Source organism: Triticum dicoccoides, chromosome 6B (assembly GCF_002162155.2).
Source record: "Triticum dicoccoides isolate Atlit2015 ecotype Zavitan chromosome 6B, WEW_v2.0, whole genome shotgun sequence".
In the NCBI taxonomy this organism is placed as follows: domain Eukaryota; kingdom Viridiplantae; phylum Streptophyta; class Magnoliopsida; order Poales; family Poaceae; genus Triticum; species Triticum dicoccoides.
In genome coordinates, this window is record NC_041391.1 from 481410194 (window position 1) to 481425217 (window position 15024).

Here is a 15024-nt window from a genome sequence, read left to right on the forward strand (position 1 = left end):
GTTAAAAAAAAGTTCAAAATAACATCACATAAGTTTTTGTTTTATGATATCAAGAATGGGAAGCATGAAATGAACCTGTACAAGTAGGAACTCAAAGCGCTTATTCATTAATCTTTAGCTTAATTTACTTGTCAAAAGTGAAGAATTGACAAATCCATATGTTGAAGCAGGAGGTATATACATAATATCTCTTTCACATCTTGGCATGTTGAAAATAAGCAGTCAATAATATAGCACAAAATTATCTTTCATACCTAAGGTACCATCTGCAAAGTGCCATTTACCGATATCAGACCTCAAATATATGGCTAGCAACTGCAGAAACAAGACGCCACCATTTTTAATGTCTACCTTACGAGGTTGGATACATGGTAAAACATAGAAAGCAGACTTACATTTCATACCTACATTGGTACTATAAACAACCCTTCACATCAGGAACTCTCAAGTTCCAAATATGCAACTCAACCTAAAGAACTACGTATGAAGAGAAGTAAACAAAACATTAGATCTTCTAAAGGTTGTACACTGATAAGGAGGGAAAATCACCATTAATGGATATTTCTTCATAGACGCATTACAATGTACACGGAGTCTAGGACATTAATTGTTACAGAAGATCACGTCGGAGTTGGAGCGGCGGCAGCCTTCATGAACATGAATCTCCTCCTTGCGATGCTGTTTCCATTTTCACCTAGAGCAGCAAGGTGAAGCATCCGCCGCCTTGCTGAAGCCACGGCAATATCGTCTGCTGTTGGCTTACCCTGCACATCATGAGGTGGCGAGTTGTCCCCTGATGCAACACTTTCACCATCCAACTGCTTGAGCTGCATCACTTGCTTTAGGCTGTCAGCCACCTGTCTCATCGTTGGACGGTCCCTTGAGCGCTTCGCAAGGCAGGTGTTGGCCAACTTAGCAATTTCTCTAGTTCCCTGCCTAGAGTAACGGCCTTCGAGTCTTGTATCTATAATCTTGTTGAACTGCTTACTTCCAACAGGATACTGCTTTACCCATTCCAGCAGTTTCTGCTCATTCTTGGGGCGGTTCTTTTCCATAGAACGTCGTCCGGTGAGGATCTCATAGAGTACTACTCCAAAACTCCAAACATCACTCTTGGTGGTGAGATGACCTGTCGCAACGTAGTCTGGAGCCGCATAACCATAGGTCCCCATAACCTGATTACGATAGAGCGAGTTATCATAAGGAACTATTCTTGAATGCGTGAATGGAGCATGAGGAAACTCTGTTATCTTGCTCTGAAATAAAATTAACACGTACCGCTGTAGACACATGAGTTTGATCTGCTGATGGCCCTTCCCTCGCTAATCCAAAGTCTGAAAGTTTTGGTCTAAACTCCTCATCCAGCAGAACATTGGAAGCTTTGAAATCACGATATATGATCTAAATCCATGAAATTTGATCAAAACAAAGATGGCATCTCTATGTTATTTTCCTAAGCAAAATCAAAACCTTTCTTCAGAGAAAAACAGAATCAAAACCTTCAGGTTAGAGATAACACTTGTTCTAAAATCACCCCCTTAACTAATACTCCCTCCGTAACAAAATGTAAGAAGTTTTTTATGCCCTATGCAAAACCAAAAAACGTCTTACATTTTGGTACAGAGGGAGTAGGAAATAATATTAATGACATCCATTTTCTCTCAACTATGTGGTTCAATTAGTATGATCACTCCACAACATTGTTCCATCCAGAAACTAATGCTTTAGCACAAACGTATGATCACTCCACAGCATTGTTCCATCCAGAAACTAATGCTTTAGCACAAACGTTTTAACTTGCAAAAGTAGTTGAAACAACAGGGAATGAGTACTGCATCCATCGAAGTTATGATCCGGTCTATTAGATTTATTAATACAATGAATTATTAACTATATCTAGGTATCTTGATATCTACAGTTATTCTGAATTACAAAAATTCCAGCATTTACCGGTAGGAGGTATTTTTCACAATTTTACGCATTTTTCATTCCCTGTTATTTTTAAATCAGGTATCACTCAAGTTCCAAAATATGTTGTTAAATAGTCATACATTGGACTCGTTCTTGTCCAATATAATGCAGTATTCTCACACAGAAAACCTATTGGGAAAGTTGGCAAGCTGTACCTGAACCTCCAACCCTTCATGGAGATACATCAAACCCTGAGCAGCGCCAAATACTATTTCCAACCTGACGCCCCATGGAAGAACAGGGTACGCTCGATTGAATAGATGATCATCCAGGGTTTTGTTCGTCATGAACTCGTAGACAAGCAGCCTCTGAGGACCTCTTTCGTCACGGGCAGCACAGTAACCGATGAGCTTGACGAGGTTCGGGTGCTCGACAACCCCTAGAAAATGAACTTCTGCCAGCCACTGCTTATGCCCCTGATCAAGGTTGGTAGTGAGCCAAAAGGAAGTCAAATACAAGTACTGGATGAATCCTTGGCTCCTAGTAGTATCAAATAGTAGGACAATATAATGATACCACTCCCTCCGATCCAAATTAGTTGGCGCAGGTTTAGTACAACTTTGACGCAGGTATAGTACAACTTTATACTACTGAAGTTGCACTAAACATGCGTCAATTAATTTGGATCGGAGGGAGTAGAATGCAATAGTACTGAAAGCATCCAACCACGCATATAGTTGGCAGAATTCACACTGCACAGATGTTTGATTGTATTCGCATATTGCATATCATCAGAAGGATTGCAGCCTTAGGCCACAGAGATCAATGAACTACTCCAACAACTGAAACAATTGTGCAAACCGTGTCCAAATTTAGGAGTACTAGTAAACTGTAGGGTTAAATCCGGGCTAGATCTTACACTGAATCAACCTATGATGACCAAGGACATGAAAGAAAGAAAGAAAGAACAAGAGAAGAGCACCACCGAATGAAATTCCTAATTTTAACCATGGAAATAGGAATGGAGTACCTGGTGGCCGCTGGTGTTGAGCCTTTTGATGGCCACCACGGTGCCGCCGGCGGGGCCACCGGGCAGGCGGACGACCCCCTTGTAGACGCTCCCGAAGCCGCCCTCGCCGATTTTGAGCAGCCGGCTGAAGTCGCTGGTGGCGGCGTGGAGCTCCCGGAGGCCGAACTCGCGCAGGCTGCTCGCCCCCCGCTCCTCGTACAGCTCCGGGATGCTCCGCGCCGACGAGGCCGACCCCGACGACTTGCTCCCGCCGGGCCTCACGGTCGCGCCCGAGTCTTGGGACTGAGACTGGCTCGTGGCCGCGGCCGACGAGGACGCCGTCGAGCAGGTGGCCTCGGAAGTGAACGACGCGCCCGGCCCCGGCACCGGCCTCCCGTGCGGTCTCTTGCCCTTGCCCTTGCCTGCCCTGATCTTGCTCCTGAAGCGGCCGAGGCAACCCATTTCCCCGGAGAACGAAAGCTCTGCTACGATTTCAGCCTCGCGGTGGCCTTGTTTCCTCCATGCGCGTGCGTGCCTCCACCTCGCTCGCTCCACAGGCCACAGCTCAAACCACGAGAGGGGAAAGGAGCCCAGGCACCACGGCACCGCGCGGCGCAAAGCCGCCACCGGGAAAGTCAATAAAACCGACGCGGAATGGTTTGACGCGAGAAGAGAATGGCAGGCTGCATGGCGCCACCAAGGAGAACACACGATGAATTTCACCAACCTTCCTGGCAGAACTTAAGTTTCGGCTGTTGTTTCTGAACTTAAATTTTGGTTTTACGCTGTGAGGCGTAGGAAGAGAAGAAGCAGAAAACGATGTGTGTGAAGACTAGTACGGATTACTACTACTACGTGCCTAAGTTTCTGAACGGAGTTACACTAACTAGGCATGGGTGGTCGTATCGGTCAAACGAAATGGTCTCCGGTGGCGACGGGAGAGGAGACGGGTGGGGGTTGCAATTGCAAACCGGAGGGATGGCTTTGACCCCACGTGCTTTTGCTTTTCTACGTGCCAAACTAGTCATCGTATATCTTGCCTAAAGAAAAGAGTACCCCAACTATGGTAGTTAAATAATGTCTGCTGGGGACGATTGGTACTCCCATAATGTAGTGTGTATAGATTGTTTATAAAAGGTCAAGCTAAGCAAACTTTAAAAAAAAGAAGAGGTTTTACTCCAGCCTCTGCATCAGAGAGATGCATACGGCTCATATTATTAATAAAAATATCCAGCAACAAGTCTCCAAGTCTCGAAGTATGAAATAAACAAACGCTCATAAGAGCTAAACAGAAAGCCACAACCGTCTGGCAAATAAAAATAGGAGCACTACATGCCTATCCTATTACATGACCGCTATCCAAACCGGTTGAAAATATCCCGAGCTACCATCTCCCATCGGGTAGACGCAGTAACCAAACGCTCCCTGGCCTCCGTCGGAGTGAGTAGCGACCACATACGTATCAACGTTGTGGCCCTGAAGATAACCTGCAAAAAGTGAATGTTCGTTGATCTGTTAAAAACCAAATCACTTCTGCAGTTCCAGACTGCCCATAATAAAGCACAAACGCCAACACGAATGTGCCTCGCTGTATTGGAGTCAACCCCATCAAGCCACGTTCCAAATAACATGTTGATGGAAGTAGGCGGATTAATATTAAAAGCAATATGAATCGACCGCCATAGAATCTTAGCCAGCGGACAATCAAGAAAGAGGTGTTTGATAGTTTCGCTATGGTCACAAAAACTACATCTAGCAGAACCCACCCAATTGCGTCTCGCCAGATTATCCTTAGTCAAAATAACTTGTTTATGCACGAACCACATAAACACTTTGATTCGCAAAGGTACCTTTACTTTCCAAACGTGCTTCAAGGAAGGAATGACGCTAGAGTTTATGATGTCCAGATACATGGATTTGACCGAGAACACGCCGTTCTTAGTTAGTTTCCAATACAACTGATCTTGCTGCTGAGACAACTAGACATCCATCAAACATCTTACAAGATGAAGCCAGGCCTCCCAATGATTGCCAACTAGCGTCCTCCGAAAACTAATATTGAGGGGAGTGGATTGTAGAGCGGTTGCAACATAAGCTTCTCTACGTTGAACAACGTTGTACAGAGTAGGATATTGAAGTGCAAGGGGAGTCTCACCAAGCCACGTATCCTCCCAGAACCTCGTATTAGCTCCATTTTCGACTAAGAACCTTGTCCTATTGAAAAAGAGTGGCTTGACTCTCATCAAGCCTTTCCAAAATGGTGAGTCAGTCGGCCTCACTGTCACCTGGGCCAAGGTTTTAGACTGAAGATACTTATTTCACAAAATCTGAGCCCAAGTAGCCTCCGTCTCGGACGAAAGTTTAAACAACCACTTGCTAAGGAGACATCTGTTTTTGACTTCCAGATTTTCAATACCTAGACCCCCTTGGTCCTTCGGCCTACAAATTATATCCCATTTAGCAAGCCTATACTTTCGTTTAAGCTCATCACTCTGCCAAAAGAATCGAGATCGATAGAAGTCTAGCCTCTTCCTGACACCCACCGGGACCTCGAAAAAGGATAGGAGAAACATAGGCATACTGGTGAGGACCAAATTAATCAAAATTAATCGCCCTCCATATGACATGAGCTTCCCTTTCCAACAACTCAGTTTCTTCTCAAAACGATCCTCGATGCATTTTCACTCTTTGTTAGTCAGCTTCCGATGATGAATGAGTATACCTAGATACGTGAACGGTAACGTGCCCAATTCACATCCGAACAATTGTTTATACGCCTCCTGGTCATCATTAGCTCTTCCAAAACAGAACAATCCGCTCTTGTGGAAGTTAATTTTGAGTCAGGACAATTGTTCAAATAAGCATAACACAAGCTTCATGTTTCTCTCTTTTGCCAAGTCATGCTCCATAAAGATGATAGTATCATCAGCATACTGAAGGATGGAGATACCGCCATCAACTAGATGCGGAACAAGGCCACCTACCTGCCTCGCATCCTTAGCCTGTCCTATTAAAATAGTCAGCATATCAGCCACTATGTTGAATAGGATCGGTGACATGGGATCTCCTTGCCTTAACCCTTTGTGTGTCTGGAAATAGTGACCTATATCGTCATTCACTTTAATCCCTACACTCCCTTTTTGCGTAAAGGATTCAATCTAGTTTCTCCAGGCCGTGTCAAATCCTTTCATACGCAAAGCCTGTTGAAGGAAAGGCCATTTAACTTTATCGTATGCTTTTTCAAAATCCACTTTAAAAACAACGCCATCTAGTTTTTTTGAGTGAATCTCATGGAGCGTTTCATGCAAGACGACAACCCCTTCAAGGATATTTCTATCTGGCATGAAAGCAGTCTGGGACGGTTGCACAACTGAATGTGCAATCTGTGTAAGTCTGTTCGTCCCAACCTTGGTGAAGATTTTGAAACTAACATTAAGCAGACATATAGGCCTGAACTGCTCAATGCGAACGACCTCTGTCTTCTTTGGAAGAAGAGTTATCGTTCCAAAATTCAGCTTAAACAAATGAAGTGTCCATTAAAAAACTCATGAAACATCAGCATCAGGTCTCCCTTAATGAAGTGCCAACACTTTTTTATAAAACTCCGCCGGAAACCCATCCGGTCCTGGAGCCTTATTATTTTCCATTTGTGCGATGGCCTCAAACACCTCTTTCTCCGTAAAGGGAGCAGTCAAAATCTCATTCTCGTCAGTCTCAAGTTGAGGAACATCCTCAACCCTTGACTCATCTAAAGACACAAAATTCTCTTCCGGAGGTCCAAACAACTACTTATAATAGTTGGTAATGTAAACTTTTAGGTTTTCTCGACCAACTATCGTTCCTTCGTCTTGTTCTAATTGGAAAATTCTCTTCTTACGATGCTTCCCATTAGCAATCATATGAAAGAATTGAGTGTTATCCTTGCCTTGGACGATTTTGCGAACCTTAGCTCGCAATGCCCACTTCAATTCCTCCTCACGGAGAAGCTCTTTCAGCCGCAACTCAGCCTCCATCTTAGTTTCCAGCTCACTGGTACCTAAGATAGAAGTTTCAGCTTTTACTTCAAGGGTCTGAATAAGTAGAAGGAGTCGCTCCTTCTCTGCCTTATATATCCCATGCGTATGCTTAGCCCATCCACGAAGGAACCTTCGAAGATGACGAATCTTGCATTGCCAACGCTCAATGGGTGACCTTCCTCCTGAATCCTTAGCCCACTCTCTAGCTAACAACTCAAGGAATCCTTCTCTTTCAAACCATGCAAGTTCAAACGAGAAAATATTCTTGTTACCCACATGAGTTTGAGCCCCCGAGTCAACTAGCAGCGGCATGTGATCCGAGATACCTCGTGTCAACGCCTGCACTGTTACCAGGGAAAACTTCTGTTCCCATTCGACACTAGCTAAAACACGGTCAAGCTTCTCAAAAGTCGGTACCGGTAACGAGTTAGCCCAAGTGAATTTCCTACCCGAGATCTCTATCTCTCTGAGATCCAAGCTTTCAATGATAGTATTGAACATAAACGACCATCTGCCGTCAAAATTATCATTATTCTTTTCCTCCCTTCTTCGAATAATGTTGAAATCATCCCCCACTAAGACAGAGAGCTGCTCATTACCGCAGACACGGACCAGATCGGCCAAGAAATCTGGCTTGAGTTCTGGTTGCGCGGCTCCGTAAACCGCCACCAAAGCCCAATCAAATCCGTCGGCCTTAGTTCTGACCCGAAACTTTACCGCAGACTCTCCAAAAACTGCACTCCGAACTTCCAAAGTTTCACACTTAACCCCAAGTAAAACCCCACCGGATCTTCCTCGAGGGGGGAGGCAATGCCAGTGGAAATCTACCTCCCAGATAAAGTGCTAAGAAATTGTGGAGTGAAGTTGCCTCTTCCAGTCTCAGACAAAGCAATAAAATCCAAATGATGTTCAAGAGAAGCATCCGCTAGAAACCTTCTTTTAGCCAAGTCTTTAAGACCTCTGCTATTCCAGAAAATGCCTCTCATATTTCATCATGAAATTTTTTAGAGGTACGGATCCTAGCACTTCTACGCACAGCCGACACTGGATAAACCTTCCGTTTCCAAGTCCGTTTAGGCTTAATGCGATCATCAGATCGGTCACCACACTCGGGCTCTGCCGCAATCACCAAAGACTCATCTACATGATTAGAGGTCTCAGGATAGGCATACCCCTCCTCCTCCTCCGTCCCCGGTAACGCAGGGTCAAGATCGGCACACAAACCATCAAGAGCCCTAACCCCAAGCGCATCAATCTCCGACTCATTCATAGGCTTAACGGCAGCTATGTGATGAATCATTTCTAATGCCCGTTCAGCTTCCAAATCAAGAATGTCATTAACAGACCTAGAGATCTCTATATCATTATTACCAAGTGATACTCCTAGTTGGTTTGCATTGTGAACAATCTCATCATTGGTAAAATGCATAATTGAATTCGATTTATTAACAGACATACCAGTGGAGATCTCGACGTCACGCAGCTTGGCCGCCCTCATAGCACACCCCAGCTGCATGTCATCAACGTCCGGCTGCTCCTGCAGCCCCCCGCTGATCCGCCTCCCCTTAGAGACAGGATCCGGGATCCCACCAAAGGCGATGACCTCCTCGCGTGAAGCTCTGCTAGGGGAAAGGCTGCCTGCCCGTCCCCCAATAGTGGTGACCTGGGCCGGGACCACTGGCGCAGCACCACAAGACGATGACAACTCCTGTGGCCTATCCACGGAAGTCCCGCTGAAAGTCGAGACCGGCGAGACCAGCCTAGTGCGATCTGGGGAGTGTGGCGATAAAACGGCCACTCCACCCGACTCGCCCTCCGAAGCAGAACGCGTCCTGGCAAGAGGGGATACGGCGGCCTCCTGCACGCCCACCCCTCCGCAAGCAGCCGGCCTCAAGGGAGGGAACGCCGAGCTCGCCCTCGGCACCGACGGCGACGACAACTCGGAGCGTGGGGCCTCCTGCCCGTCACCTCCAACCAAGACCACCATCGCAGCCACCTCCACCATAGCCGGGGGAAAGGTAAGAGAAGAGGGAGGGGCCTCCTGCCCCTCGGCACCTCCCACCTCAACAGGCTTCGTCACGCACAGACTCACCTATAGGGCTCACAGGATCAACTCGGTCGCACCAAAGCCTAGGCGGAGCCGAGAACGCTCCCAAGGAACCAAGCTGCAAAGTGCTTGTCGGGACCGCACCAGTTAACCCAACAGGAGCAGTGTCACCAGAATCAGACGGATCCAAAGGCCCCTTAGCCTTATCATCATCACTCTTAGCAGTATCATCCTGGTTCCCCGAAGCACCTCCTCCCTCAGAGGTGTCCATGGTATTATCATCCTCAAACTCACTGAAAAGGTTAGGATCCTCATACTCAACATCCAACTAATACAGAACGCCTTCATGCGTCCAAGGCACCATGTCTGGCAGGAACTCAATGTTAGCAACACTAACAAGTAAACGCGCCACCCCGTGAGCACGTGTGAACTGCATATCCACCTGCTCAGTCTTGCCAATCAAAGAACCCAGGCTCCACGTCACCAACAAGCTATCCAGTGGAGCAGATGGCGCCCCAGAGAAACGAACCCAAATCCGAGTTAACGACGTGCCCTGCGGATCCTTCTTTTTCCACTCATCAAACTGCAACACAAAACTAGTGCTCGTGACCCTGCTCATACTGAACTTGAGGATTCTCAGCTGATCCTCCTTAGACGGGAAATCTACTTTATAAGTTGTATCTGTGAGCTTGAGCAACGACCACTGAAAATTTCTCGGAGCGAGCTCTCTCAACTGCTGAATGATCTGCGCCTCGGTCAATGGTCCATGAACCACCTTCACCACACCGGGGAAGGAGGTCTCCACCGCGGGTGCCAAGGGTTCCACACTGGGAGACTCAAAAAACATCAACTCCGAGCAGCAAACCCCGTATATCTGAACGGAAGGTTTAGGCCCCAACATAAGAGGACACTCGGCAGCTATATGTTTAGGTTTCCGGCACAAGTCACATAACTCCACAGTGCATTCAACCAAAAAGTGTCCCGGTTCACAACAATAGAAACAGGTTAGCTTCTTCTTTTTAGCCGCCCACTTGGACACCTTGTCAACCTCGGACTTCTCCGTACCTTGCTCAGAAGCAGAATCTCCAGTCTGCATGGGCTCCGGCAACGTGACTGCAGCCAATGCTTGAACCGTCTCCACCACCACCTGCGTAGAGCCGATCCACCGTCAGCCACCTCCGGCTCGGCAGAAGTCTTCAGCTGCCTTGGTGGAGGGTGACGCCGGTTCCCGCCCCGACCTCCGCGGAAACGACCCCGAAAAGAGCGGTTATTAGGGCCAACCGTACCCTCCACAAAGTTTCCGGGCGGTCCTTGGAAACCTCGGTTGGCATTGCCATTGTCCACCCAAGCATAGCCACGGCCACCTCCGGTAGACGAAGAGCCCCGATGCAGACCAGAACCATAAGCATCATATCCATCATCGCCCCACTGACTGCGAGGAGGGTTACGATCATCTCCCGCAGACGCACCCGCCACGCGACCGATCGAGCCTTGGCCCGAGCCACCGCGACCACCCGCCATCTGCCTCGGCCACGACCGTTGGGGCGGCGGCGGCTCGGCCCTAGGTGGCGGCGACTACGCTACCCTAGGCTGGTGTTGTGGAGGAGGCACAGTCCTTGGTGGCTGGGGAAGGGCCGCCCTAGCCGGAGGCAGAGGAGGTGCCACCCGAGGCAGCGGCAGAGCCTCCCGAGGTAGAGGCGCTGTCCGCGTGGGAACCGGCGCGGCAGCAGCCGCAACCTGAGCAGCGGAGACCCCCGCGGCCTCAGTCGGGTTCCTCACTACCGACGCGACCCGCGGTGGATGCGGCTTTGGCGGCATCGCAGCCGGACGAGGTCTAGGTGGTAGGCGGCGGCCAACGCCAGCGATCCCTGGAGCAAGACAGCGCAAGGACGCCGACGGAAAACCAGGCTTCCCGCGACGGTGAACCCTAGCATGGACGGGGTGAGAGGAGGGAGATCATGCATGCGGGGGTGACCGACCCGAGGCTACCACATGCACGTCGCCCACACCCGCCGCAACGCAGGCCTGGCCAGCCCCATGGGCCTCTAGCCCAGTACTAGCCAAACCCATGGCACCATCGATCACTTGCGGCCCATCTATGCCCAAAAACGAATTCAAACGCGCAATTCTGGCCGCCCGAATATCACGCGCACCGGCCACCGCCGGCGATCGCTGCGACACCATCCGACCACCCTTCTTCTTTCTCCTAGTCACTCTCATCCAGCACTCGGGATGAAAAAAGTCGGACAAGGTGATAGCCGGCGGCCCCACCTTCGGCAACGGTCCACTCCATGGTTTCACCTTCGACTTCTGCGAAGGAACCGGAGTACCGAGCGATAACGATTTCTTGCAACTCACCATAGGTTTAGTCACTGGGATAGATGTTACCAAGCCAAGCATAGATGGCGGCCGAACTGTCGTTTACGGCAGATCATCATCATCTTCATCCTCATCAGCAAGAATCTAGAAACGTCCCCCAAACCGCTGTGTAGGCTTTGGCCCGTCGGTGTCCTCCATAAGATCAACTACGACAGTTTGATCTTCACACTCCATGGGCACCTACACACACTCAAGAATCTCGATATGGAATATATCAATCGATAAACTCTTACCGATAGCAAGCTCTTCGTTAACGTTGAGATGTCATCCGGCCAAAATTTCTCCTTCTTCATCTCGGATCATCATCCAACGAGACGGGTGCGAGTAGATCAGGCCATTGATCCATCGCCCTACCTCTCGAGCATCTTCAAAACGCACATACCATTTCGTAGGATTCAAAAAACCCCGATCCCGATCCTCCATTGAGGGATCTCGACGAGAAGCCGGGGAAAGGGGCAGATCGAGCACCACCACGGGAGCCACCACGAGCGCCGACCGCGTCTAATCCAGAGGAAGAGGCGGATCCAGCAACAGCCGCAGCGGCGGCCGAGGCGGAGGCGTCTCTCCGCGAGGCAGGTCAGCCAGGCGGATCGGCAGCGGTGAAAGCCCCCCTCCGTCGGCCCCCAAGCCCTCCCCATCGGCCGGCGGGAGCGGTGGCGGTGGCTCCGGCTGGATCAACGGTGGCGGAGATTCACGCCCGTCGCCACACCCGTCGCCCGACGCCACGGCTCTATCTAGTGACGTGAAGTTGGTCAGCAATGGTAGGGACTTAGTATTTTGTGTGTGTGTGTGTCAAGTTTAGAGAGAAAACTGTTTATATATACAATTCCAAACATATACAACATGAAAATATAACTGATGATGATGTATCTAATGATATACATTTGGTACTTTAAATGTGCATTTTTTGTCCATAAATATGATCAAAGTTTGTAATGTTTGATTTTTGAAAAAAATTCTATATGCACTGCATTATGAAACGAAGGGAGTAATAATTACCAGAAGCAGTTCGTTCAAAGCATCCTTTGGCGGCTCGCCTGTGCACCTAGCCGCACTAGGGTTTCTTGTGCCTTCTGGTCTACCTCATCTTCTGTGGTCTTAGGGCCATGAAGGTCGGTGGATCCCTGTCCCACCCAAGATGCGACCCTATCCTAAAGGAACTCGAAGGTCCCACGAAGGATAGAAGCGCATCTTGAAGACGCTTTTGCAAGGTGGATATCATTACATCAACATTACATAATAGATGGGGATACATACAAAAGGCATACAATGCCACACGAATACAACATCATCTTACATAAGAGCAACATCCGACTACGGATGAAACATAAACAGAAACTCAAACGACATCCACCCTGCTAGCCCAGGCTGCCGACCTGGAACCTATCCCCTGATCGAAGAAGAGCAGAAGTAGAAATCAAGCAAGCAAGCATCGCTCTCGCGTCATGATCATCGCAAAACCTGTACCTGCAACTGTTGTTGTAGTAATCTGTGAGCCACAAGGACTCAGCAATCCCATTACCATGGGTATCAAGACTAGCAAAGCTTAAAGGGGTAAGGAAGGGGTAAAGTGGTGAGGTTGCAGCAGCGACTAAGCAAGTATGGTGGCTAACATACGCAAATAAGAGCGAGAAGAGAAGCAAAGGAACGGTCGTCAACTAGTAATGATCAAGAGGTGATCCTGAACTCCTACTTACGTCAGACATAACCCAAAGACCATGTTCACTTCTCGGACTCCGCCGAGAAGAGACCATCACGGCTACACACGCGGTTGATGCGTTTTAATTCGGATCTGGTGTCAAGTTGTCTACAACCGGACATTAACAAATTCCCATCTGCCACATAACCGCGGGCACGGCTTTCGAAAGATAATACCCTGCAGGGGTGTCCCAACTTAGCCCATGATAAGCTCTCGCGATCAACGAAGGATATACCTTCTCCCAGGAAGACCCGATCAGTCTCGGAATCCCGGTTTACAAGACATTTCGACAATGGTAAAACAAGACCAGCAAAGCCGCCCGATGCGCCGACAAATCCCGATAGGAGCTGCACATATCTCGTTCTCAGGGCACACCGGATAGGTCAGCGTACGAGTAAAACCAACCCTTGAGTTGCCCCGAGGTGGCCCCGCAGTCTGCCCATTTCGGACCAACACTCGAAGGAGCACTGGCCCGGGGGGGGGGGGGGTTAAAATAAAGATGACCCTCGGGCTCCGGAAACCCAAGGGAAAAAGGGCTAGGTGAGGCAAATGGTAAAACTAAGGTTGGGCCTTGCTGGAGGAGTTTTATTCAAAGCAAACTGTCAAGGGGGTCCCATAAATCACCCAACCGCATAAGGAACGCAAAATCCGGGAACATAACACCGGTATGACGGAAACTAGGGCGGCAAGAGTGGAACAAAACACCATGCATAAGGCCGAGTCTTCCACCCTTTACCAAGTATATAGATGCATTAATTAAATAAGAGATATTGTGATATCCCAACATAATCCTGTCCATCATGGGGCAATCTTCAACTTCACCTGCAACTAACAACGCTATAAGAGGGGCTGAGCAAAGCGGTAACATAGCCAAGCAATGGTTTGCTAGGAAGGGTGAAAATGTTAGAGGCTGACATGGCAATTTGGGGGGCTTGACGAGCAAATGATAGGTAGCGCAGCAAAGCGATAGAACGAAGCAAACTAGCATAGCAATGATAGTAGTGAGATCCAGGATAGCGGCCATCTTGCCTGAAATCCCGCAAGGAAGAAGAACGAGGTCCATGAAGAAGACGAACGGGAGTAGTCGAACGAATCCTCACAATCGCAACATTACCGGAACTAAGAAGCAACACCGGAAAGAAACAAACAACATGGTAAATGCACAAGCATAAACATGGTATGATGCACAAACAAGTATGATGCATGTCCGGTTTAATGAGGCATGGCATGGCAAAGTGCAACAAACAATACTACAAGTTAAATGGAGCTCAATATGCAACGAGTTGCATATTGACGAAACACCACAACAATTATTTAGTTCATCTTGTTTAAGCTACCAAACAATATTGAATGTTGTTAAACATGGCGAGAGGTGAAGCATAATTAAACTACCTATCTAGGCAAGTTCAAATGAGGTAGGAAACAACAAACAACAATTCCGGAGAATCCCCATATGCAAATTATGAATTTGGTACTGTTCTGCCCTAAACCATATTTTATTGTTGTTAAACAGGAAAATAAAGTGCACCATGTTAAACTAGGCATTTTTCCACCCCATTTACATATAAAGTTTATTAAAATTGGAGCTACGATTATTTAGTTATGAAATAAATCATTTTAGCATGGCATTTAGCAAATTTAAACAAACAGCATTTTAAACATTTTAAACATGGATGAAGGTTGCATAATATGAAACTAGATGAAAAACTAAGCATTTTACATATATAGTTTGTTTTAATCTAATGCATGGTTAATTAATTATTACATGCATGAACATGAGGGGTTTTCTGAAAAACTGCAGTTTTCTGGATAATTGGTAAAATTGCAGGCAGGGAAAAAATATGAGTCGGGCCGAAACTGCTGGGCCAATAGTGCACATGAGGGGCTGGGGGCTGCTCACCCATGGGCCAGGCCAAGCCGGTGGAGGAGGCCGGGCAGGCCGGCTGCTGGCTGCACGCATTTG

At 47.9% G+C, this 15024-nt stretch overlaps 1 protein-coding gene across 1 annotated transcript; it reads right to left on the reverse strand.

Annotated features, from left to right (window-relative positions):
* Positions 1-379: 379 nt before the first annotated feature.
* Positions 380-3732, reverse strand: LOC119326414 (probable serine/threonine-protein kinase PBL19). The gene is made up of 4 exons (XM_037600067.1): positions 2942-3732; positions 2127-2387; positions 1279-1401; positions 380-1175 (listed from the first exon to the last, which is right to left on the reverse strand). Exons 1-4 carry the CDS (start codon positions 3380-3382, stop codon positions 621-623), a joined length of 1380 nt encoding a protein of 459 aa, XP_037455964.1. The 5' UTR covers positions 3383-3732; the 3' UTR covers positions 380-620.
* Between the last annotated feature and the right edge of the window lie 11292 nt (positions 3733-15024).